Source organism: Hypanus sabinus, chromosome 25 (genome assembly GCF_030144855.1).
Source record: "Hypanus sabinus isolate sHypSab1 chromosome 25, sHypSab1.hap1, whole genome shotgun sequence".
NCBI lineage: Eukaryota > Metazoa > Chordata > Chondrichthyes > Myliobatiformes > Dasyatidae > Hypanus > Hypanus sabinus.
The window spans coordinates 49,843,853-49,871,593 of record NC_082730.1 but is presented as its reverse complement, the minus strand read 5'-3'; the positions used below and the strand labels follow the sequence as shown (position 1 = coordinate 49,871,593).

Below are 27,741 nucleotides of genomic sequence, written 5' to 3'. Positions count from 1 at the left end.
TATAAATTTTGTATATCTCTATCAAATTTCTCTTCAATCTTCTATGTTCCACAGAATAAAGTTCTAACAAATTCAATCTGTCTTTATAACTCAGGTCCTGCAGTCCCAACAACATCTTATAGATTTACTCTGCACTCGTTCAACCTCACTAACATCCTTATAGATTTACTCCGTACTCTTTCAACCTCACTAACATCCTTATAGATTTACTCTGCACTCTTTCAACCTTACTAACATCCTTATAGATTTACTCCGTACTCGTTCAACCTTACTAACATCCTTATAGATTTACTCTGTACTCTTTCAACCTCACTAACATCCTTATAGATTTACTTTGTACTCTTTCAACCTCACTAACATCTTTCCTGTCAGCAGATGATCAAAACTGTAAACAATATTCCAAATTAGGCCTCACCAACGTCTTATGCAACTTCAACATAACATCCCATCTCCTGTACTTAAGTTATGATTATGATTGTGTAAAAAGCTTTTTTTATGACCCTATCTACCTGTACCACCACTTTCAAAGAAGTATGGACCTGTATTCCCAGATCCCTTTGCTCTACCACACTCTTCAGTGGCCTACCATTCACTGTGTAAAGCCTACTCTGGTTGGTTGTACTGATGTGCAATATCTCACACTTGTCTGCATTAAATTTCATCCGCTATTTTCAGCCCATTTTTCCAGCTGATGCAGATCCCTCCGCAAGCCATCACAGCCTTTGCTGCTATGACAGCAACTCCAACCTTGGTGTCAGCTACAAATTTGCTGATCCAGTTAACCACATTATCGTGCAGATCATTGACATAGATGACAAACAACAATGGACCCAGCACCAATTCCTGTGGCACTCCCCTAGTCACAGGCCTCCAGTCAGAGAGGCAACCATTTACTGCCACTCTCTGGTGCCTGCCACAAAACCATTGTCTAATCCAAATTACTGTCTCATCTTGAATGCTGAGCAATTGAACCTTCCTGACAGCCTCCCACGTGGGATCTTGTCAAAGGCCTTGCTGAAGTCCATGTTGACAACATCCACTATTTTACCTTCATCAACTTTCCTAGTAACTTCCTCAAAAAACTCTATAAATTGGTTAAACATGACCTACCATGCACAAAGCCATGTGAACTATCTCTAATTAGTCCCTGTCTATCCACCTACTCCTATATCTGGTCCCTTAGAATATCTTCCAATAACTTTCCCATTACCGATGGTCACCGGCCAATAGTTTCCTAGTCGATTCTGAGAACCTTTCTTAAACAGCAGAACAACATTAGCTATCCTCAAAACATCGTCACCTGTCGCTAAGGATGATTTACATATCTCAGCTGGGGCCCATGTCTTTTCTGAACTTGCTTCCCAGAGGGTCAGAGAGAAACTTTGTCAGGCCCTAGGGATTTATCCACCCTAATTTGCCTCAAAACAGCAAACACCCTCTCCTCTGTAATCTGTATAGGGTCCATGGCCTCACTGCTGCTTTGCCTCACTTCTATAGACTCTGTGCCCGTCTTTCAAGTAAATACATATGCAAAAAATCCATTTAAGATCTCCCCCATCTGTTTTGACTCCACACATAGATTACCATTCTGATCTTCCAGAAGACTAATTTAGTCCCTTGCAATCCTTTTGCTCTTAACTTATCTGTAGAATGCCTTGGGATTCTTCTTCACCTTGTCTGCTAGTGCATCTTCATGTCTTCTTTTAGCCTCCTGACTTCATTCTTCAGTGTTGCCTTGCATTCGTTATACTCCATGAACACCTCGTTTCTTCCTACCTGCTATGCACCTCATTTTTTTTCCTAACCAGGGCCCCAATATCTCTTGAAAACCAAGGTACCCAAAACCTTTTTATTCTAACAGGCACATACAAGCTTTGTACTCTCAAAGTTTCAATTTTTGAATTTTCAATTTTTTACCAAGTGCACCTTTGACAGAAAACAGCCTGTCCCAATCCTTACTTGCCATATCCTTTCTGATACCATCAAAATAGGCCTTACTCCAACTTAGAATCTCAACCTGTCAACCAGACCTATTCTTTTCCATATTTACCTTGAAACTGATGGAGTTATGATCACTTGATGCAAAGTGTTCCCGTACACAAACTTATGTCACCTGCCCTGTCTCATACCCTAATCGCAGATCAAATATCGCACACTCTCTCATTGAGAACTCTATGAACTGATTAAGGAAACTTGCCTGAACACATTTGACAAACTCTATCCCATCTAGTCCTTTTACAGTCCATGTGTGAAAAGTTAAAAGCATTTACTATAACAACCTCATGTTTCTTGCAACAGTCTGCAATCTCCCTACAAATTTATTTGTCTAAATCCTACAGACTGTTGGGTGGTCTGTAATATAGCCCCAATGACATGGTCATACCATTCTTACTTCTCAGTTTCACCCATGAAGCCCCACTAGACGAGTTCTCCAGTCAGTGGAGAACTGCGACATTTTCCCTGAGCAGCAAAGCTATGCCTCCCCCCTTAACCTCTCCCGCTCTGCCACATCTGAAACAGAACCCTGGAATATTGAGCTGCCAGTCCTGCTCCTCCCGCAACTGTCTCACCAGTAACTACAACATCATGCCTAATATCATAGTTATAATATCAAAAGACCAAATGATGCTTCAAACCAATAGGACATCAACGTGTGAGTGAAAATGAGCAAAATGCACAACAGATTGGGGAAAAGAAAAATAAGCTCTTCACTGTTGCTATATGACAGCCGTCAGAACGCAATATTGAATTAAGCACTTGGAGATAACCCATATTTCCTGCTTATGTCAGAGCTGCCCAGTTTTGATGGCTATTTCACATTAGCTCTCCACTGATGCCACCTGATCTGCTATGTATTTCCAGTGTGCTCCTTCACTTCAAACTTCCAGCAACTGCTGTGTTCTGTAATTTTGGAACTGGAAAGACAGCAAGGAAGATTCACAAGGATGTTGCCAGGACTCGATGGTCTCAGTGAAAGGGAGATTTTGCAGGTTAGGAGAATAGCTTCAACTGTCATTCAATCATATAGCCAAAAGAAATAACGTTTCTCCAGGGCCAAGATACAAAACACACCACCAACGGCACATAACACAATTAACATACATGGTTACATTTTCAGAAGAACATACAGTTACAAAGAAAAATATTGGCTAGCCCAAGTCCTTGAGTGGCTGACTGTAGATTAATGGTAACTTGTCTTGGTCCAGCTTGTTCTTCCATGGAGCAAACACCAGGGGGCAGCACTGATGGGAGGGGCCAGCCCTGATCCGGTACAGATTCCAGCGCGCCCCACAGAGGCTCTCCGACACCACCTTGGCATCCCTCCTCCTGACTGTATGCAACAGGGCACCCCACCGTCTGGGCCTAGTCCTCACTATAACCGAGGCAACCCAGTTCCCCTGCTGCCGGTCTCTCCAATGAACCAATAAACAGGACTTGCAGTACTCTGCGTTACTAAAGTCCAGCAGGGTCTTGCAATCCCAATAAAAATGCCCATGTCAATCACTCACTCTGTCTGTTGGATTGTGCACCGTCTCAGCACAAGGGAACGCAACAAGTCCAGGAGACAACACCACAACAGTATGCAGTAAGTCCGGCTCCATCCATCGCTATTCAGCAACTCGTTGATGGGCTGGGCCTGGGGTAACTGACATTCCCAGTATCCAACAATGACTTGCAATTGTAAATAAGACATACAGGATGAACAAATCCAACCTCCTAGGGTACTAAAGGAGGTGGCCCTGGAAATTGCGGATGCATTGGTAATCATTTTCCAATGTTCCTTAGATTCAGGATCAGTTCCTGAGGATTGGAGAATGGCTAACGTTATCCCACTTTTTAAGAAAGGAGGGAGGGAGAAAACAGAGAACTATCGACCTGTCAGCCTGTCATCGGTGGTGGGGAAGATGCTAGAGTCCATTATTAAGGATGAAATAGTGGCATATCTAGATAGCAGTGATAGGATTGGGCCGAGCCAGCATGGATTTAACAAGGGTAAATCATGCTTGACTAATCTGTTGGAGTTTTTCGAGGATGTAACCAATAAGTTAGACAAGGGAGATCTAGTGGATGTAGTGTACCTCAATTTACAGAAGGCATTTGATAAGGTCCCACATAGGAGATTGGTGGGTAAAATCAAAGCTCAGGGCATTGGGGGGAAGACATTGACATGGATAGAAAACTGGTTGGCAGATAGAAAGCAAAGGGTAGCTGTGAATGGGTGTTTCTCGGAATGGCAGGTGGTGACTAGTGGGGTACCACAGGGCTCGGTATTGGGACCACAGCTGTTTACGATTTACGTCAACAATTTAGATGAAGGCATTGAGAATAACATCAGCAAATTTGCTGATGGTACTAAGCTGGGTGGCAGTGTGACATGTGCTGAGGATGTTAGGAGAATTCAGGGTGACTTGGATAGGCTGGGTGAGTGGGCAGATACTTGGCAGATGACATTTAATGTGAATAAGTGTGAGGTAATCCACTTTGGGAGTAAGAACAGGAAGGCAGATTATTATCTGAATGGTGTAGAGTTAGGTAAGGGAGAAATACAAAGAGATCCAGGAGTCCTTGTTCATCAGTCACTGAAGGTGAATGAGCAAGTGCAGCAGGCAGTGAAGAAGGCTAATGGAATGTTGGCCTTTATTACAAAGGGAAGTGAGTACAAGAGCAAGGAAATCCTCTTGCATTTGTACAGAGCCCTGGTGAGACCACACCTGGAGTATTGTGTATAGTTTTGGTCTCCAGGGTTAAGGAAGGACAACCTGGCTGTAGAGGAAGTGCAGCGTAGATTCACGAGGTTAATTCCTGGGATGTCTGGACTGTCTTACGCAGAGAGGTTAGAGAGACTGGGCTTGTACACGCTGGAATTAAGGAGATTGAGAGGGGATCTGATTGAGACATATAAGGTTATTAAGGGATTGGACAAGATAGAGGCAGGAAATATGTTCCAGATGCTGGGAGAGTCCAGTACCAGAGGGCATGGTTTGAGAATAAGGGGTAGGTCATTTAGGACAGAGTTAAGGAAAAACTTCTTCTCCCAGAGAGTTGTGGGGGTCTGGAACGCACTGCCTCGGAAGGTAGTGGAGGCCAATTCTCTGGATGCTTTCAAGAAGGAGCTAGATAGGTATCTTATGGATAGGGGAATCAAGGGATATGGGGACAAGGCAGGAACCTGGTATTGACAGTAGATGATCAGCCATGATCTCAAAATGGCAGTGCAGGCTCGAAGGGCTGAATGGTCTACTTCTGCACCTATTATCTATTGTCTCAATCGGACCCTGTGTGACCGCCGCATCTAAGCGCACTGCCATCTTTCTGGAGAATGTTTAAAGTGATGAGAACATGGGTGGTAACAGTCTTTTCCTCAGGGTAGGGGAATCCAAATCAAAGGGGCATAAGATTTGGATGAGAGGGGAAACATTTAAAAGGGACCTGAGGGGCAACTTTTTCACACAGAGGATGGTGAGGCAGGGAGAACTCCTTGGATAGGCACACGGAGGGGTAAGGCTTACAGGGATATGGGGCAAATGCAGGAAATTGGGTCTAGCTGTGTGAGGACTGTGGTCAGTATGAATTGGATGGGTCAAAGAGTCTCTACCTGTGCTGTATTGCTCTAAGGCTCTGCAACTTGAAACACACCTGCTTTCTCACTTTCCCAAATACAAAACATGAACATCTCTTCTCTTGCCACATCTGCTGCCTGACCTGCTAATATCTCCAATATTCTCTGCTTTTCTTTCTGATTTCCAGCATCACCAATAGCTTCTTTGTGAACAAATTAACGAGTACTGCTTTGCTCCAAAACTGCTGCCTTGAAAGTAACTTCTATTTCTTGGTTATCTCCCCTACATAAACCTTGCTGCTTGTTCAGTGGAAAATGCCATGGCAACACAGAATCATCCAACATGGAATCAGGCTCTTTGGTCTACTGGCCATCAGGCCCTAAGCTGATTTTATTCACCCCATGTTCCCACCAAACTCCAGATTCTATCAGTTGTCACCTATGAACACACTAGAAGCAACTGAGCTGACAACTTGCACATGGAGGAAACTGGAACAAATTCCAGGGGAAACAGGAACATTTGGAACAAACCCACATAGTTACAGGTAGAGTGTGGAGTTCAGGAGTTATCCTGGGTTAAGATTTTAAGGTTGGCTTTATTTGTGACATGTACATCAAATCAGCGAGGGCAGCACTGGGGAAAGCCCCCAAGTGTTGCCACCCTTCTGCTGCCTGCCCTTCTGGGCAGGCTATGTTGGCACCAAAGGGCAACAACACTCGTGGGCTGCCCCCAGCACTGCCCTGACTAACCATAACCGTACGAGTCTGAAATATGGGAAGAAACAGAAGCATGTGGTGACCTAAAGAACGTACAAACTTATCGTAGACAACGGCTGGAATCTAACCCCAATCTTACAACCATACTATAAGGGGATGCACTAACTACTATGCTCAGTGCCACCCACTTCCTGGAGCTCTGCTAGTTGTGTCCCTGTGCTACCTTTGACATACCCCATATTCCCAGCTACACACATCACCCAGGATCCATTTCTGCCAGCATTCCCCCACCCCCACTCCACCATCCCAGTCCGGGGAGTGCTGGCCAATCTCAACCCCAAGGCTGAATCCAACAGAATTTGAGATTCGAGTTTGGGTTTCCTGAAGTAACAATCAAAAATATAACTCTGCAGAACAGACACTGCACAGATTACCCTGAATAAAAATGATTTGCAATGTGCTGGGCTTCCTGGAAAACCGCCTGCAGCAGAACACAAGTAATGACTTGAAGTCATATGAGAACACCAGCTAATTACCGTCAATTGATCAGCTCCACATGTCTTACATAAATATCACATGGCACTGAATTTAAACAGATCCACTCTAAATCTCCTGACAAATCAATTGAATACAGAACAGCTTTCCTTTATTAAATCTAGAGGCAGGTGGAATTACAATTTTTGTACCACATATTTATACAAGACATTACACTACTCTGTCAATTAAATTTTGTGTTAAGGTACTGTACCCATCCTTCCAGTAGAGAATGTCAGTGGAGCTGATAACTTGATATTGATCATACTGATTAATGTCCTGATAGCCATTAAAAAGCAGGGCAAGAATCAACTTCTCTCCACCTCTCCGACTAAGCCTTTACTCATAAATTACAATGGATAGCACTTGAAACCCATGCCTTCTTGGTGCAATGGACAAAGAATTTTGCAGATTCTGCCTGTTGTAGCTGCAGTGACCAGCCTGTGCACAGCATTGTTGAATATTTCAGCACAGGTGAATATTGTGAGGATTGAAACAGTTAAAATAAATCTGTGCTCCATGAAGGTAGTCTGTAGCTTTAAATAAAGTTTGATTACAGCTGCAGCAGATGTACAATGGAGGCTGATCTGGGAAACCGTGAAGTGCTGGTGCAAGGGACAAAATGGGTTATATGTTTATGATGCTGCCCTTGGTTGAAAGAAGCACAGATGTCCAGAATCTTCAAGGATGAGAGGGCTTGGGAAAGGATAGGAGGTCAGGATGGTCAATGCCAGAAATAAAGCCTGGGGGACCAGGACACAGGACTGCAAGAAGTTCAGTGGCCTTATCCCCAGGGTGAGAATCTGTGGAATTTGTTACCGTGGATGAGAATTCTTTAGGTATACTTAAAGAGGAGGTTGATAGGTTCTTGATTAGTAGGAGTCGGAATATTATGGTGAGGCTGTATAAGGCATTGGTGAGGCTGAATTTAGTGTATTGTGTACAGTTTTGGTCACCGAATTACAGGAAGGATACTAATAAGGTTGAAAGAGTGCAGAGAAGGTTTACAAGGATGTTGCCGGGACTTGTGAAACTGAGTTACAGAGAAAGGTTGATTAGGTTAGGACTTTATTCCCTGGAGCGTAGAAGAATGAAGGGAGACTTGATAGAGGTATATAAAATTATGATGGGTATAGATGGAGTGAATGCAAGCAGGCTTTTTCCACCGAGGCTAGGGGAGAAAAAAACAGAGGACATGGGTTAAGGATGAAGGGGGAAAAGTTTAAAGGGAACATTAGTGGGGGCTTCTTCACACAGAGGGTGGTGGGAGTGTGGAATGAGCTGCCAGATGGAAGTGGTGAATGCGGGCTCATTTTTAACATTTAAGAAAAACTTGGGCAGGTACATGGATGAGAGGGGTATGGAGGGATATGGGCCAGGTGCAGATCAGTGGGACTAGGCAGAAAAATGGTTCGGCACAGCCAAGAAGGGCCAAAAGGCCTGCTTCTGTGCTGTAACATTCTATGGTTGTCAAAGGTTACAGGGAGATGGTAGGAGAATGGGGATGAGAGGGATAATTCCATGATTGAATGGTGGAGCAGACTCAATGGCTTAATTCTACTCCCATGTCTTATGGTTTTATGCACATGCCACTGGAACCACAGATGATTGCCAGTTGAAACCAAAATGAAAGCACCCTGGATCCTGTAAGAGTCACACATCAAAGTGTGGGATTCTTTCTAGTTCGGAGTCATTTGCAGCCAGTGACTCCCTGCACCATGGAGATCCCAGTCTCCTCACAAAGAGTCTTTGGGAGAGACTCAAATGTAAATGGCCTGGATGAACCAAGAACTTTAGAAGCCTCACATATGCTGCAGTTGATGACATCTTGAGAGAAGTATCACTAGCTCCAGTTTGGAAGGGGCCATCATTTATTGTCACAGGCAATGTAATGTTTGCTTTGCTCTGAGGTTGTAACTGCATTTGCAGCAGGTAAAATCAGAATCAGGTTTGTTATCACTGGTATGTGTCGTGAAATTTGTTATCTTAGCAGCAGCAGTTCAATGCAATGCATAATATAGAAGAAGAAATAAAATAATAATAATTAAGTGAATCAATTACAGTATATGTATATTGAATAGATTAAAAATCATGCAAAAAACAGAAATAATATATATTTTAAAAATGAGGTACTGTTCAAGAGTTCAGTGTCCGTTTAGGAATCGGATGGCAGAGGAGAAGAAACTGTTCCTGAAGCACTGAGTGTGTGCCTTCAGTCTCCTGTCCCTCCTACCTGATGGTGACAGTGAGAAAAGGACATGCCCTGGGTGCTGGAGGTCCTTAATAATGGACGCTGCCTTTCTGAGACTCCGCTCCCTGAAGATGTCCTGGAGAGGGAATTCTGTTCGAGCAGAACTTTATTCTAAGGGTCAAGTTGCAACAACTCTGAACACTGGGTGGATGTGAGGTGCTGCCGAGAAGCCACACTCTTTATTCCTTCGCTCCTCTCGTGTGCCTGTCCTGTGCTGAGCAGCCTCTATTCGATCTGTGAATCATGGTGCATTGGAGACGTCATGCCTGCTCTGGGCACAAACCTGGTCAACAAACAATGTCCTTCAACAATTGCCACATCTCTCCCTGTACAACGCAATTTTCAGAGCCACTTCTAAGACAGCAGTGCCCACAAGACAGCTGTGACTTCTGAGTGCAACTGAGGAGTATCCAGAGCTTGTGAGTGCATGTTCTATTGCTCTTGTCGTGAGATTGTGTTGGCCAATTCTGTGACAATGCTGTTGTAAAATCAGTGCTACAAACTGACTGCCCTCACAATCACGCTAGTCTAAAGGCTACCAGTACACAGGCATCATTTTGCACCCTGTGAGGGCTTTTGTCACTCCTGAAAAGTGAGCCCAATTTGCCCTCACTTTTCCAGTAATTCTTCCTGAGGCAGTTTCCTAACCACATTCGCCAGAAACACTTTAATTAAAAGTAAGCTATAGTTGTAACATCCTATTTAATTATTAATATATTAGTTTCATTACTCTCCCTTAGTTTAAAAGATTGTATGGAAAAGACAGGCCTGGAGTTTGATCCGGGGGGGTTTCAAAGGGAGGTGGGAGAGGAGAGGTGGGCAATTTTAAGGAAGGTGTTTGACAGTGCCAACTCTTCCCATACACTCTAGAGTTAGTCATAGAGCACCACAGCACAGAAACAGTCCATTCAACCCATCTAGTCCATGCCAGCCCAGTTTTCTGCCTAGTTCCTTCCACACCTCTCTCATCCATGTACTGTACCTATCCAAACTATTCTCAAATGTTACAATTGAAGCCACCTTCACCACTTCTGCTGTCAGTTCATTCACAGTCCTCTGAGTGAAGAAATCCTCCCCCCCTCAGATTGCCATTAAATATTTCACCTTTCACCCTAAACCGATGACCTCCACTTTCAGTCTCACCTAGCCTGAGGGGACAAAGCCTTCATGCATTCACCCCACCTAAGTCCCTCAAAATTCTGTGCATTTCTGAAAGATCTGCCCTCATTCCCCTGCGATCTGAGGAGTAAAGACAGAATCAGAATCAGTTTTAATATCACCGGCATATGTTGTGAAATTTCATTTCGTGGCAGCAGTACATAATAATAGAAAAACATAAGTACATATAAAAATAAGAAGTAATGCAAAATGAGAGCCAATAAAGTAGTGAAGCAAAGTTCATGGGTTCACTGGCAATCCAGAAATCTGATGGCAGAGGGAATACGCTGATTCTGAAACGTTGAGTGTGTGTCTTCAGGCTCCAGTACTTCCTCCTTGATGGTGGCAATGTGAAGAGGCCATGTCCTGGATGATGGGGGTCCTTAATGATGGATGCCACCTTTTTGAGGCATTGCCTTTTGAAGATGATGCTGGGAAGGCAACTGCCATGCTGGAGCTGGCTGAGTTTACAACTTTCTGCCATTTTTTATCAATCCTGTGCAGTGTCCCCTCCCCCCAATACCAGTTAGAATTCTCTCTACAGGATATCAGTAGGAATTTGTGAGAATCTTTGGCAACGTACCAACTCTCAAAGTTCTAGTGAATTATAGCCGCTATCGTGCCTTCTTTGTAATTGCATCAATATGTTGGGCCCAGCACAGGTCTTTAGAGATGATGACACTCAAAAACTTGAAACTGCTCATAGTTTCCACTGCTGATCCCTCGATGAAGGTATGTGTGCCTTCAGCTTCCCCTTCCTGAAGTCCACAATCAACTGCTTGGTCCTCCTGACGTTGAGTGCAAGATAATTGCTGCAACATCACTCAACCAGCTGATCTATCTCACTCCTGTACATTTCCTTATCACTATCTGAAATTCTGTCAACAATAGTTGTGTCATTGAACTGTGCCTAACCACACAGTTGTGGGTATAGAGAGAGTAGAGGAGTAGGCTAAGCACACATCCTTGAGGTGTACCAGTATTGACTACCAGAAGTTCCAACCTACTCAACCTACCCCTGTAACTTAGGCCCTCAAGTCCTAGCAACATCTGTGGAAAATTTCTCTGCACTCTTTCAACCATATTGATATCTTTCCAGTAGGTAGGTGACCAGAATTGCAGATAATCCTCTAATTCTTATATAACTGCAGCATAATATCCCAGCTGCTGCACTCAATGTACAGTAGTTGGGATGCTATGAAGGCCAATGTGTTAAGCATTCTCTTTATTCTGCTGTCTACCTGTCTGTCTCTTTCAAAGATTATAGATCTACTGCACAACATAGTGCCCTGCCATTTGCTGTGCAGGTCTCTTCTGTTGTCTCAAAGTGCAACACCTCACACTTGACTGCATTATATTCCATCTGCCATTTTCCACCTATTATGCCAGCGGATGCAGATCCCTCTGCAAGCCATGGGAGCCTTCCTCACTGTCCACTAAACCACCAACCTTGGTGTCATCCACAAATTTACCGATCCAGTTCTCTCCTGCTTCTCCTGGGTCATACGGTAAGCAGCACTGCTTTTGTCTCTCTGTAACGCCAGCTTTCCTAGGAATCCAAACTAGCCAAGTCAGTACCTGATCAATGGGTTACATCTGTATTGACAATTCTCCTGGATCTCTAGTTTTCCATTCTGCAGAAGTTAATATTGAATTGCAGGAACAACACTGGAATAGTAAAGAAAGATTACAAATCTCAAATGCCCCACAATTCAAACTATTATACATTCCTATCTTGACTTCGTTGCATTACATTTAGTTTGGGGAGGGTGGCAGAGTTAGGATGTGGAAGTGATAATGATTGCGAGGGAGATAAATATTTCTTTTTAATCATGTGGCAAATTGTTACTAACTTGTACAGGTCACATTTCAAATCTTGCACTGGATTTCCCTGAACTCATGCCAATGAAGCGTCAACTATTGACCTTTATGAAATGCTTGCAAATACTCTAGATAGTGCACACATCACACAGGGTAAAGCAGTATTTACTCTAGTACTCTTCATCGTGTCACCCATTGGCTCGACTACATCCTAAGGGCTAAGGGAGTACAATCAAAAATCCAGCGATGATTCCCAATTGAGTGACAGCAGCCAACACAAACACTGCAATGATGTGACATGTAGCCATTAGTAATTTCAACAGAAATGAACTAATGTAAATTCTGTTAATTCTTTCCAAACAAAAACGTGCTGTTTCTTATTTGATGATTTGTTTTAAATCTAACTAATTCTGACATGCGGTGAAACTGCTACAGTGAGTGAATAGAGCAAACACAAGGAAATCTGCAGATGCTGGAAATTCAAGCAACACACACAAAATGCTGGTGGAACACAGCAGGCCAGGCAGCATCTATAGGGAGAAGCACTGTCGATGTTTCGGGCGGAGACCCTTCGTCAGAAGCTTCAGTAAAAGCTAATGATTAGCTTTACTAGTCACACATACATCGAAACATACAGTAAAATAATCGTTTGCATCAAATCAAGCCAGCGAGGATTATGCTGAAGTGTCACCATACTTTCAGTACCAACACAACATGCTTACAGCTCACCATATCTCTTTGGAACGTGGGAGGGGAAATGGAACCCCCATAGGGAGAACATACAAACTGCTTATGGGCAGCGGCAGGAATTGAAGTGAACCACGACTGGTGACTGCTCACGTTGTAATAGTGTTACTCTGACCATTACGCTACCACGCCTCACCAAAAACATTCCTGTTCTTTTGACTCCTCCCTCAGTTCAATATGACAGGATGATGAACTAAGGTAGTAGAACACACTGCAGACATCTAGACTTATACCTAACAATTTGAGGTAATCATCCCTTTTCTTTTCTCTCTTACTGTAAATGATAAACCCCAAAAAACATTTACAAGAATGTTTCCAGGACTGGAGTGTTTGAGAAATACAAAGTTGAATTAGGCAGGACATTTTTCCCTGGAGCCTAGGTGCTCAGAGGTGACTCTTAAATGGTTTATTAAATCATGAAGGCAATAGATAATGGCCTTTCCCCCAGAACTGTTATGTCCAAGATTAGAAGGCACAGTTTTAAAGTTTTGTGATGGAGATTTACAAGGGACTTGAATGACAATGTTTGCTGCAGAGAAGGTCCAAAGTTCAAAGTAAATTTATTATCAAAGACCATGTATATGTCACCATATACAACCCTTCATACTCAATAAATCCATAATGGATTAATAGCCAAAATAGAATCAATTTAAGACCGCACCAACTTAGGATTCAACCAGTGTGCAAAAGACAACAAACTGCAAATACAAAAAGATAATAATAATAAATAAATAAGCAATAAATATCAATAACATGAGATGAAGAGTCCTTGAAAATGAGTCCATAAGTTATGTGAACATTTCAGTGATGGGGCAAGTGATGTTGAGTGAAGTTATCCCCTTTGGTTTAAGAGCCTGATGGTTGAGAGGTAATAACTGATTCTGAAGTGACTATTTGGAATGAGGAAGTAATGGAGCCAGGTACCATTGCAATATTTAAAATGCATTTGGACAAGTACATGGATAGAAAACGTTTAGAGGGAAATAAGCCAAATGCAAATGGGACGAGCTCAGTTAGGCAACTTGTTCAGCATAGACAAGTCGGGATGAAGGCATGATTTCCTGCTCTATGACGTGTCAAGCCTTGCCCTGAAGCAAAGGTTTCCCATTTCAATCACTTGTACTTTTCTATTTTTCACCTCAATCTATCTGAAAATAAATTCTACAGTATCTGTGAAGTTGCGTGGTGATAATGTTATTTTTAATTGCGTTTATTTTGGGAGTTTGCTACATTGTTTCATGGAGCAACTTTTGCTGGAATATTCCTGGAATCTCCTTAACCAGTAGCAGCACTTTTAAAGGGGCCCTCCTAAAATAGGTCCCAGTCCAGCACCAAAAGATGAAAGACCCAATCTCTGAAACTCTACCACCCATGTCCTAAGACCCCAATTTCTGAGTGTCCTCTATTTCAGGTTCAATGTGGAACCTGTGGAACCCTCATCAATTTCCCAATCTCTTCCATGCTGATCAGTCCTGGTATATTATTCAAGAATGGACAATCGGTGGCCCGTGATGAAAACAAAAGCTGGCACATAGTACAGTAATCTTTCAACAGACTTTCAATTTTGTGCAGTTAAATACTTGGATCAATTTCTCCCCTCCTGAAGCTGATAGCCACAACTCAAATGCTCCACTTAATAAGATGTCCCAAAGTCATATTGCATAGGTATTACCAGTACGATATTGACACCGAGGCCTATGGGAGATATTAAGCTGGATACGTGGTTGAAGGAGTCGCTTTGCAGGAAGCTGGTGCCAGCGGTGATAGAGGTGAGGGAGAGAATTCCAGAGTTATGACTCTTGCTGAAGCATCAGCTTTTAGTGTTTATTGCCTTTTATTCTGAAATTCAACCAAGCCAATACCTATTATTATATCTTCAACACGTTGTAGTAGGATATATATGACTTGCGAATTTACCCTTTCATGTCTTTCTTCTCTGATTCAGGGCTACTGATGCAGACTTGCCTGACCTATTAATATTTCTATATTAATACACAAAAGCAGATTGCTTTTAGATTTCCATATGCACGACAGGTTAATCATGCCGCTAAATAAAATGCACGGACTTTCAGTGTAAACGATTTTTCCAGTACAAACGTTGAAAAGGATGATGTTAAACTACACTGAATAAATGTTTACATAGATCTGGGCCCAAAGTTAATGGGGTTCAAGGCCAATGACATGCATCCGATAGATCCAGGATTCACCCTTGAATGCTCTGTATTGGAATGGACATGCAAAATCAGGATTAGCTTGGTTGGTTTTCCAGAAGATTAATCTTTGTAATTCTGCGCCCAATATAAACACACAACCCAAAAATTACTGTAAGCTACTCAACAGGATTGCTACACTTTGCTGAGATTTATTCCCTTGTTTGGAAATGAAAAAAAGTTGAAGAGCAATTCTTTGTAACTTATTCCAAGTTTCCAAAATGGATGAAAATAGAGGACCGAGAAGAAATAGTCTCTATCGCTTCAAAAGATGTGAGTCTCCACTTGTAGTTCCCTCAGCATCCCCCCCCCCCCTTACTTCTTTAATATACTTTTCTTTAGTGGGAATGAACAGCGTGTCATGACTGCTTGCTGGCTGACTATCCTTTGGAAAGAAACCAAATCGGTATTTACTGAACTTAGTTCTGGACAAACAAAACCTTGGTCAAATCACCCTTTATGATCCCTCCTCCCACTATCCTCAAAGTCTTCCAAGCTTAGCCATCAGATTTCTGGCAGGCTTCACTGACTATTTCTGTTTCCCATTATGTGTGGAAATGGTGTATGAAATTGTAAATCCAAGATATTTCCATAATTGATTACATCAGATTGCTCAACTCCAAGTCCCTGTTTCTTGCAGCTGTCTGCAACGTCTCAGTCTGAGCCAGCAACTCACCAACACATGTTTTCCCATCTGAGTGCAGGGCAAATTTCAGATGGCATCCACACTTCGGGCCTTGATCAGTGTCATCACACGTGTGCTGGCACCCCCCGTTTCCATAGTTACATGTCACTGCAGAGAGAAAAAATATTACTGTCTTGATAAATGCTGGAGAGTAATGGTAATTGACCCCCAGCCTCACAAATGTGTTAAAGAACATATTTTGAGATTCTTATCTAACCACGGCCGCAAATATTGCCTTTTATAGTTGAGAAGCAAACCAGCTTGGGAATGTCTGTTTCGGTTTATTTTATTCAAAAAATACTGCTTGTTATTTAAAAAAATTGATATAATCTAGAGCACATTTTCAATTAATTAAAAGAAAAACAATCCAAGTAATTTTTGTGAGACATTTTCTTGGAACATTGATCTCCTTGAGAGCAACTCCATTCTTTAACATCCTTTATCCTCGCATTTCCTGTGGATCAAAGCCACATCACTGAAATGGTGAAATCACAATTTAAAAACAAGTTACAGGAGCCTTTAAAGCTCCAGATTTGTATTATTTTCCTTCCTCTTCCTCATCATCTTTGCCTGAACCATACAGAACCCCCACAGACATTCGTGGTCAGCAATGGTTCTAGCTTTTGCTGCAGTTACCCACATCAACCAGGAACTTTAACGTTCAAAACTTGCCTCAGCACAATGTGGCAATGCATCACTTCACCATTGTGCTGAAACTTGATGAGATGTTTCCATCCTCTGGATACATTCTCTTCTTTTTAATGCAGTAAAAGGTTTGATAACTTTTATATTTTATTGATGCAAAGGGACATTGAAAAGAATTGGAGAAAAGATTTGGTTTGAGGCTTTTGAAGCAATGTCATTACTGACCATCAGCTGTTGGAGACATTGCGATAAGGCTGGATAATGTCCATAGAAGAGAAGAAATCGGTTTGGGAGTCTATACTAAATTTGAAGGTCTACTGTGCAAGAGGTTTTGAAGAGTTTCAAAAGCTCTACCTTTAATTTGTTGTCCTACACTGAGAAGGAGAAACTTAACAGGGAATGGAACTATAGGGGAAAAGATCTCAAGGTAAAGCCGTATAGTTTGCCCCATGGAATCATGTAGTGTATCTCTTCCTTAAATGGTGTAGGTTTAAGTGTATGATCTCCATGAAGCCCAATGAACTGATGGAAGAAAAACCTTAAAATATTGCTTGCTCATACATGGCTACAATATCTTAAAATTCCTCATTGTGCTTTCGAATCTGTACTGACCTCACCTCTCTGCAATCCCATCTCTCCTTTGTCCCACTATTGGATTAAAACTTTGTTTATACAAGCTGAGTTTCACAGCAGGGGATCCAAGGTAGTAATTTGTTATTTCTGAGACAGATGGCTTCTGTCCGGTGAAACCTGGGAACATCTTGCTTTACTCTGTCAATATGAATGCAGTAATCCTAGACCACTGGATCAAAGGACATGCTAGAAAGACTAGTTACCATAATTTAGAAAAACACTCCTTTGCTCCCCTTATTCTACAATCCCCAAAGACTGCTATTAATTAAGACTGCTGGCTATTTTGCAAAGTATAGATTGGCCAAAGGGTCAGATATTATCTTTGCAAATATCTACCAGATGACAGCAATATTTTAAAAATATGTAAAGGATAGAATGTGCAACAGATCTATCATCATTATTTAAGAAGAGCTCACACACAAAATGATTATCTTTGTTAAATTTGTCTTTGGTTCTGGCATAAATAGAAAATAGATGCAGGCAAATTTACCCAAACACCAGGATGGGGCAGTAGTGGTGCTGTGTTATCACCTCATGATCTTCCACTTCAGATTTTCTCTCAGGTACCTGTGCTACATTTCCAGAATTTGTTGAATTACTTTAGTACCTAATGTTGAATTCTTTCTCTTCTCTATGTTATCCTACTCTTTAAGTTTAACAGTGGTGCAAAAAGCCATTAAAATGGACAAAATTGGGAAACAAATCTGTATAAACTAAGTACAAGGCTGTCATTAGCTATTAAGGTGGAATTATGTTACACTGGAATAGGAGTACCTCTAGGGATTCAAGGACAATCAGTATTCCAATTTCATTCACATTCCCCTTGATCCAGATCTCTTATTAACAGTCCTAAACATTTCAACTGAGCCTGTTTTGAGGATGAAAGTTCCAGAAAAAGGCTTCATATTCTTCTGGTTTCACCATTTATGGACCATCGACAATTTTAGTATTGAAGTAATTTCTTAGTGTCTATACAAGTGATTCACCTCATTCAACCCAAACTCGAAATACAAATTAATCCTTTTAAGATCGGCATCATTTGGTGACTCTTTGCCACTGTCTTGTTTACTGCAAGAGTAGAGATAGGTTCCTCTCCCTCATACATAATCAATTCGATCCAATCAAACAGATCTCTATCCTTCCCAAAGTAATTTTATTAATTCCACTCCCAAATTCTTTTGCTCTTATGTTGCATTGAACAAAGATCCAGGGATATGTTTTACCTCAACGTCAACAAGCAACTGAATGTTTGAAAGGATCATAGCAAAGATCTTTTTCACTTGGGCACATGAATTTTGAGTATAAGATTGGTTGGAATGTAATACACATAAATCTTTGTAGATTATCTTCTCATATTTATCACCAGCCTCAATTTTAGAATCAGTGCTCTCATCCCTGTATTGCAATCCAGTCCTCCACAGCAATCTTCCAAGCTAAGGTTAAAAGCGTGACCTTAATGCTGCAGATGTCTGGCACTGTCTACTGAATGACCTACTGCAAGAACACTTTCAACCCACATGAGACAGATTGCAACTTGCAAGGTCTTCAATGTTTCATCAGACTGGAGTGACCGAGTACCTTCCAATGAGAAGGTACCTTTAACATTGCAATACAAATGATACCGAGACACAAACGATGCAGGAAGTGTAAAGAAACAGTTAAAACTTACACTTGCAGTCCCTTTGGTTCTTTGTGAGTTCAAATCCAGGTCTGCATTCACAGGCTATTCCTCCCTTTGGAGTTTCCCGACAGATATGAGCACATCCATGGTTTTTATTCATGCAGTTCATTCCTTCTGCAAAGAACCATATAAAAAAAAAGGATTCCACCAGTGTGCTATGAACAAATATAATGCAACAATGACATTGTTTTTTTCTGGGAATTACTAACAAACACAGCCACGATAACCATTTTAGCCCAGCACCACCGAAATGCAAAGATTATTTTACTTTTGGTCTTTTCTCAGCAGTGCTTTTCTCAACGTTTCTTTCTCGTGAAACCACAGCTTTGATGATACAAAGTTCTAAGAGGATTGCACAAACTTAGCTGCTTAAGTGTGTAATCTTCAGTAGTACGCTTTGGTAACAAACGTCATTCGGTTACTCACTTTTGAGCATGTATATCGCTGTGCATATATGTGCCCTAGCTGTCACATTCAAGAATAGTTCTCTGTTCACATGTGACCAAAAGCAGCATGCACATTTCCAGGAGAGTTTGATGAATACCAATCAGGAGGAGGAATCTTCAATGCCTTACTGTACTGTTGTCCCTTGCCCCAATCACCCTGCTTCCATGCTAATCCATCCCACACTTGATGATGATACTAAAGTCAGGCAGGTTTTGTAAATTGCAATAATAGGTGAAAGGTCAGTTATTGTACAGAAAATATCCTGGAACTGGTTTTCACATCCATCTTGTTCATCTTTTTTTCCTCCTGCAGCCACACAAAGGAGATTCTACACACCTTAATCAATTAATTTTAATATTATTGTTCTATTTTAATCCATGTAAAGATCTTAACAATAGTACAATATAATCAGTGTGCAACTAAAATCATTTGAATTGAGATGTAAAACTTGAAATGGAAAGCATGAAAACAGTCAATTTCACACTGAAAAAGTGTGAGATGATGAGATGGAGAATCAGCAAAATTGTCATCGCTGGGGCAGTCCTTCTGCTAATCTATAAATCTTTTTAAAGAACATTGTGATGTTTTTAAAAATGACTGCAGGGTTCTGTAAAACAGAACAGGTGACTAGCTTAGCCTGCCTTCCTGCCAACATCCAATGCGGTTTGAAATGTTTGCTGCATAACGAAAATGGACAATGCAAATTACTATTCTTGGGGGTTATAAAGTGTGCAGAGTTAGTGTAGGAGTGAGGATACCTCCCCACTTTCTTGTGAGTTTTTCCCACTGAATTCCTTAAACATTTTAATTTTCAGATGAATGATGTGGAACTACATCCCATCATCTGAGCCCATGTTAGTTCCTTTCACTAATCAAAGTCCAACAGTGCTTCTATTCTTACATTTAATCCTTATTTCATTATAACCTTCCTAAGCCTAAAAATATAATTATGTGGAATTCAAAAATATGAATCTTCCCTCACATATTGTGTCAACCCATTATCCTCCAGACAAATACTACAGTTCCTAAAACTCTGAAATCTCTTCTCTGTCTAACTTGCTTTGTACCATCTCCAACAACCATTAATTCCATAATTCCAGAATTTACTGAGGTCGCAATCATTTGATGGCATTTTTAACTTCCTGTAATCATTACCTAAGTAAGACATATTAGCGTTGGAAACCAATATTAACCATAGGGAGAAGTTGCTGAAAACTGCTCAGATATATCCTGTCTACATCAGCACCCAGTCTGCTGGAATTCAACCTAAGGCCAATCAACATCACTGAAGGATTGCCATGCTAGTGATCATGCCCTAAAAATCCTCAGATACTTCATCAATGATCTCTTTTCCTTTTGAAGGTTATGGAGGGGAATGTTCTGCAATGATACAAAATTGCCCAGTTGCACTAACATTAATTTAAATTCCTCAGTACTAACTCATTGGATGGCCTGTCCTGGACCCAGCAAATAGATGCAATTACAAAGAAGGTGAGCCAGTGTCGTTACTTCCTTAGAAGGTTAAGGAGATTTGGCTTGTCACCAACCAGTCCAACACTGTTGGAAGTATTGTGACTGGTTGCATCATGGTCTAGCATAGCAATTCAAATGGGGTGGGAATGTTAGAAGCTGCAGAGAGTAATGTGTTCAGAGCACGGTATCATGGGCACATCCTTCCACACTACAGGTAATACACACAGGAGGTGCTCCATCAAGCAGGCAACAACTACCATTAAAGGACCCCTCATCTAGGCAATGCCATCTTCTCATTGCCACCATGGGCCAGGACGTACAGAGCCTTGCGGTCCCATGCCACCAGGTTCAAGAATAGCTACTTCCCATCACCCATTTGGTTCTAGAACCAAACCAATTCACGCAACCCAAATCACTACAGTTTAGCAACACTGTAACCACTTCGCACTACAATGGATTTTTTTGTGCTCCTTCTTGTGTAATTCTGTATAAAATGTTTAATTTACAGTATGTTTTTCTTGTGAACTAATGCTCTAAGCCTGTCATGCCACTGCGGGTAAGTTTTTCACGCACTGATACATGAACATGTACTTATGTAGAAGAGACTTGACTTTGACTCTGCCTCCCAACTCTTCAACCGATGAAGCAGTCAGACAGCAAGGTTATGTTAACAGTCAGGCATGGGCTAGAAAATACTGACCATTTTATCACTAGAGAATCAATCTCTGCTTGACGTCCAACAACATTACCAAAATCAAATCTTCTACCACCGTCATCAGTGAACAGAATCTTGATGAACACACTCCATAAGTAGCACTGTGACACCAGGTCTGAAGTCCTCTATTCAACTTCTGATCCCCTCAGTCTTTCTTCATCTGTAAGGCTCAAGTTAGGAGGATATGAAATTGAATTGGCTATGCTCCTGCAATACCTAAAAAAAGATTAAGACCATCCACAGCAAGGCAACCCTGTTTATTGCTATCCCTTCCCCTTCCTAAGCTCATATTCCCTCTACTGGCACCACAATATGGCTACATTGCACACCAACTACATTGCAGTCACTTGAACGAAAGCATTTCCAATCTTCTCCATAAGCACACACTAACAACACAAATGGGAAATTCCCCATCAATTCTCCCATTATCCTGACTTGTAATCATTGATCTTTCACTCGTAATTCTAGAACTTCTTGCGTACTGTGCTAGTTCTTTCATTGCAGTAGTTTATAAGGAGCCTTTTAGTACATAATACCTGCCAAAACAGGTGCTGAAGAACTATGAGAAGGTAAACCACCCAATGTCATCCTCATTAATCAATTTGTATTGTAGCAAACCGGATTCATTCATTACGTTAAAAGTGGCCAAATGCATTGGATATAGAGATAAATATTGGCCTGGCAGGTTTTGCCAAAAACTTTAGAAAAACATGAATTGCTCTGCTAGCCAAATTGTTACAATCCAGATATGATCCTGACGTCTATTTGAAAATATGCAAAATGCCAAAGGAAGCTAATCCTCAAATCTGAGCTGGCCCATCAGTCTTTAGTCCGCCATCGGTAAAATGATACAGTGCTATAACTTCACAGGACTGAAGAGCACCCCGGTATGGGCTGACAAGTAACAGATGCACTCTGTACGTACCAGTAAGTAACCACCTCCATCAAGGAGAAGCACAGTAATTGCCTTTGATATTCAGCAGTACTAAGGACAAATCCCCCATCACTATCATCTTGGACGACACCATTAATCAACAGCTCAAGAGCTTAACTGGCCATCTGCTGCAGGATGTATTGGCATCTACCGTAATATTTCATATACAGAGACTGTGCTAAACATTATTAAACGATGTTGCAGAGGTGCCTTAGAATATTAAAATAACATTAAAAACTGCTTTAAAAGCGGCATTAAAGTTTGCATTATCAGCATTGTTGAACCAGTCATATCAATGTTACAACTACAAAGACAGTACAGTCTTGTGGCCTCCTCCTGAAATCTCCATCTCCACCATCTACAAAATGCAAGTCAGGCATATACTCACTTACTTATCCTGAATGGATGCAACTGCAACAATACTCGAGCAGTTCCACACCATGCAGGACTGAACAGTTTGCCTGAATGGTGCCTCTGACACTGAGCCCAACATTCATTGCTCCAATAATGGCAGGAACAGAGGGATCTTGGTGTCGACGTCCATAGATCACTCAAGGTTGTTGTGCAAATTGACAGAATGTTTAAGAACCTGTATGGTGTGCTGGTCATCATTAGAGATTATGTCCAAGAGCCGTGAGGTAACGTTGCAGCTCGCTAAACCTCTGGTTAGACCACACGTGAGGTACTGTGATTCCATCCTGCTGAAGGGCTTTGGCCTGAAGTTTTGACTGTACTTTTTTCCATAGATGCTGCCTGGCTTGCTGAGTTCCTCCAGCATTTTGTGTGTGCTGCTTGAGGTATTGTGTTCAGTTTCGGTTGCTTCCTTACAGGAAAGATGTGGGAGCTTTAGGGAGGGTGCAGAGGAGATTTACCAGGATGCTGCCTGGATTAGAGCATATTGTATAAGGAAAGGAAGAGTGAGCTAGGCCTTCCCTCTTTGGAGTGAAGCAGTAAGACTGGTAACTTGAATGTCCTCTACTCTGCTGTAATTTTCTATGTTCTAATATGTAGACCATAAGATATAGAAGCAGAAGCAGTCTTCTCCACCGTGCCTTCATGGCTGATTTATTGTCACTCTCTACCCCATTCTCCTGCTTTCTCGCTGTAATCTTTGACGCCCTGATTAATCTAGAATCTATCAACCTCCCCTTTAAATATACCCAATGACTCAGCCTCCACAGTTGCCCATGGCAATGAGTTGCACAGATTCACCACCCTCTGGACATTATGGGAGAAGTGAACAACACATGGAACCAGATTTGGAGGAACTTTAGCAATCATTCTGATTTAAATGAGCAAAATGTTGTAAGCACTGGTGATCTGAAACATGAACTAAAATATAAGAAATATGCAAATAGTCGGTGTTTGTGAAAGGAAACCCAGCTTAACACTTTGTTTATAACCTTTTGGGCAACAGAAATAATCTAGAACTTACGCCCTTTAATCTTCTGAATGCTGCAGATGCAACTACTAATAGAAGAGCTATGCTATTTTTGCTTTAACTCTTAGAGTACTAGATATTAAATCCACTCTTTCTGTACTTTGAGCACTGAAGCCTCCAATATAACTCTTCAAATTAAAAATTCTTCTCATGAATATAAAATTATAAATCCTTACATCTTAATCAGAACAGTGGTGAAGATCAGGCAAACACAATCTCTAATCAGAGTTATTACACGATCAGGAAGCAAACAATGACTAGCCTAGAGTTCATGTTTCAGGTGCCAGCCTACACTGAGATATCAGGGGTGGAGAGAGTCTGGACATCTGCATACTGAATGACATGCTCTTGGCCCAGCACACAGTCGCGGTCATAAGGAAAGTCTTTACTTTTTTAGCAGGTTACAGGGATTCAACTTGTCATTGAAGACTCTGACAAACTTCTCCAGACGTCCTGTTGAAAAACGGCTGACAGGTTGCAGCATGGTTTAGAATGACAACCTGAATGCACAGGAACATAAGACGCTGCAGAGTGCTTGGCTTAATTCATCACAGGCACATCCCTCCCCACCACTGGCAGTATTGACAGGAGAAGCTGCCGCAAGAATGCCCACCACACCATTTGTTTAAGTAGTGCCCTGGTTCATATTTTTACTGTTACGCTGTATGTATTTAATTTTGGCAGTTCTGTGAGAGCTGCTTGTTTTCAGCTTATCTTTGGCTACTGTTGAAGATGAGAGATGGGGAGAAGTGTGTGCCATCCAGTGAGGATGGTGGGATTAAGGGGAGGTTTCTCTGCTGAGGTTGGGTTTAGAGCTGTTGTTTGAGAGGAGATGGAGAAAGAGATGCCGGGGAGAAATGGTCATAGCATACGGTCCGGTGGGAGACCCGTTTGTCCGAGATGGATTGCGAGCGATGTTTGAAGGTGGTGTGTGCTTTCATGTTGACCAAGGGCCCAGCGCGTGAGTGACAGAGAAGTTCAAGACACACTCCAACTTGTGCACATTCATCAGCACTCGGCCTGAAATGTCGACAGCGCTTCTCCCTATAGATGCTGCCTGGCCTGCTGCGTTCCACCAGCATTTTGTGTGTGTTGTCTGAATTTCCAGCATCTGCAGATTTCCTCGTGTTTGCTTTTTTATTGTTCTAATTGTGTCTTCTGGACAGATGACTGCACACTCGGACACAGTGGCTTCTCTGTGTCCAACCAAAGGTGTAATTAAAACTTCTTTACATCTTGTTCATGATTGCACGACACTGCTGGTTATCAAGGACATTGAGTACAGCAGCTCCACCCCACTTGGCAAATTGTTGGATCGTGGTGGAGCTGGACTTGTAGTGCACCATGTTGCAGCTCCCTTCAGCCTCCCGGGGAAGACAGAGTCAGCAGCTGTCCTTGATCCAGTGGAGGGGCTGGTTTTTTGTGGTGATTGCAGACCCAGTTATAGATTGGTAATGTGGAATTCTGCAAGCCCGATTCACTGGTTCTTGATGAGACCGGCAGTGCTGGCCCCTCCAGTAGGTGCTCTCCTCAGTGTTAACGCAGTGGGAGACAAGCTGCATTGCGCTGCACTGCAAGATATGCACAACTGCTGTGAGCTGTTCTTGCAGAAACGTGGCTCCAGGACAATATCCATGCCCCGTGAAACTACAGGCCATGACACTCAGGATCTTGGGCTACATTACTTTTTGTTTGTAACTGTATGATTTTCTGCTCTCACAGTTACACGTGTTGTGTTGTGTGTGACTGCGGTTCTCTGTTTTGCACCCTGGCCCCAGAGGAACGCAGTTTCGTTCAGTTGCATTCACGTATATGGTTGAATGACAATTAAACTTGAGCTTGAAGTTGTTTTCCTGCACAAACCATGTGTAATTTAGGCTTAATTTCTGATTTAGCGCGAATGCGGCCCTGTGCCTGTAACGCTGCCACAAGCAGGTTTTTCATTGCACCTGTGTACACGTACTTGTGTATATGCGAATAAACTTGATGATGACCTTTCATCAAAAGGTCATTCTGATGAAACAACATCAACCGAAACATTAATTCTATTTTTCTCTCTGCAGATGCTGACTGAGCTGATGACTATTTCCAGCGTTCTCTGATCTTACTTCAGATTTCCAGAAGCTGTTGTTTTTTTGCCCTTCAAAAGAATGTTCTAATCCTTTTATCTGTGAAGTAAGATAATGACTGGATTTTTACCTTTAATCATATTGTAGCCTTTATCCCAGCATAAACAATGCTGTGATGTTTCTTATATCAATAAGTGATAGCCATCTCTTTAGGAATGCAAGCTTCTTTCAGGTATGGATCGAAGTCCATTGCCTCGTCCAGTTAGATTGTCCCCTCATTTCATCCAGTTACTGCTACTCAGCCATGTGCAGAAACACAATTCAATATTGAATTTAAACTATTGGTGACTAACAAAGTATAGCAAATATTCCTCCTGGTCACATCGCCCTGACCTCAAATGGCTCCATCAGCAATCGTGTAAACAAAACAACAAAAGCTACAGATAATGGAAATCTGGCATAAATACTAAAAACTCAGTAGGCCAGGCAGCATGTGTGTAGAAAGAGGAGATGTTGAACTTTCAGGTTGATTATCTTTCATCAGATGAAAGCTTTCCTTTATCAGATGCAGACTCTACTCTCAATGTATTGGCCACATTCCTCCCAATAATTCTTTTGGACTCTATGTTAGATTTAGATTTCAACTCCATGAAGACCATTGTGACATTCTCCGTGTTAAATGCACTGTACAATGTAACTGGTAGTTATTAAAAGATGGGGATTAGAAGTAGGGACACTTGCTAAGGCAATGAATTCTGAGCAAGTTACTCCAGACTGAGGTCACAAGTAAACTTGTTCAGAATAGCAAACAAATCCAAGATTTTCCTGATCTTTCTGAACAGTATCTATTGACGAAACTGACATTAAGATTATGCATCACCTTAGACCTCTTCTGAAAGATTTGGTTTACTCAAGAACCACCTAAACTATCAATTGTCAAGTCAGAAATATTCATGTACTAAATTCATTTAGAAGGTACCAGTTGTGTAATAAAAACTCAATTGAATGTTTTAAATGCTTAACTCACCATGTCTTTCCTGCATTATGATCTGATTTCAAATTTCTGTTATTTACATTACTATTTCCATAATGCTATTATTATTGATACAACACTATATATTCATATAAGGAATAAAACTATAAATTAAAAAAATAAAATATTTAGGAGATTTTGGATTTTAATAAAAATTGTATTTCTGTCATGTTCAAATTTTTGTTCCAAAACATGCAATGGCCATAACAACTTGTATATACAATTGAGTTGTTCCAAATAATAGGGTCTCGGGCCGAAACGTCAACAGTGCTTCTCCCTATAGATGCTGCTTGCCTGCTGTATTCCACCAGCATTTTGTGTGTGTTGTTACCTAACCCAGCCGATTCCAGGACGGAGGAATTAGTGAACTCAGACCAAAGACAAGGAGAGGACAGATATAATCTTGTAGAAAAAGACCAGCTGCAGTTTAAGCCATTTAGCATACTATAACTTCAGCTGCCATTGTGAGGAACCAAGGTTTATGCAAAGTCAACACCAATTCATGCTAATTTACGTTGAAAGGGCTTTTTTACAACTCTAATTTTTCGGTAATGCTGAATAGGGGTGTAGAAATTTTATCGTGATGGTTTCTGTAAAAGAGATTTTCAGAATGGTATTTGATGTGTGTATTTTTACTAATGGTTTAAAAGATGCATTTGCCAACCCTCAACAGCTGCTCTTTTGAGCTCATCTGCGTAATCAGCTTAATTTCTACCTTTGACATTTGTCTTTTTCCTTTTTGAGGTGGAAGGGGTTCTGTCAGAGACCCTGACCTAGAGTTACACTCAGACTTTGGTTATTTGTGGAGGTGGGGCCTGCTCCCCGGGGCTCATGACCGGCCACCTTTTGATATCCCACAGACGGGGCCTACAAGACAAACGCGTCTTTGGGATCACGAAGTTTCGTGGCACTGCGGACAAGCCGACTCTATGCTGGTGCTGCCGACTGAAGCGTCGCGAGAGAAAATGGAACACTGGGAACCGCGGA

The 27,741-nt window shown here is 41.6% G+C and overlaps 1 protein-coding gene across 1 annotated transcript in view; it reads right to left on the bottom strand.

The window, feature by feature from the left end:
• Nucleotides 1-27,741, bottom strand: part of LOC132381225 (signal peptide, CUB and EGF-like domain-containing protein 3) — a 339,989-nt gene that overhangs the window by 95,098 nt on the left and 217,150 nt on the right. Inside the window, exons 5-6 of the mRNA XM_059950570.1 lie at nt 18,631-18,756; nt 15,675-15,791 (exon numbers count right to left, since the gene is read on the bottom strand). Of these exons, the coding sequence (XP_059806553.1) occupies nt 15,675-15,791; nt 18,631-18,756 (243 nt within the window). The remainder of the gene's footprint in view (nt 1-15,674; nt 15,792-18,630; nt 18,757-27,741) is intronic.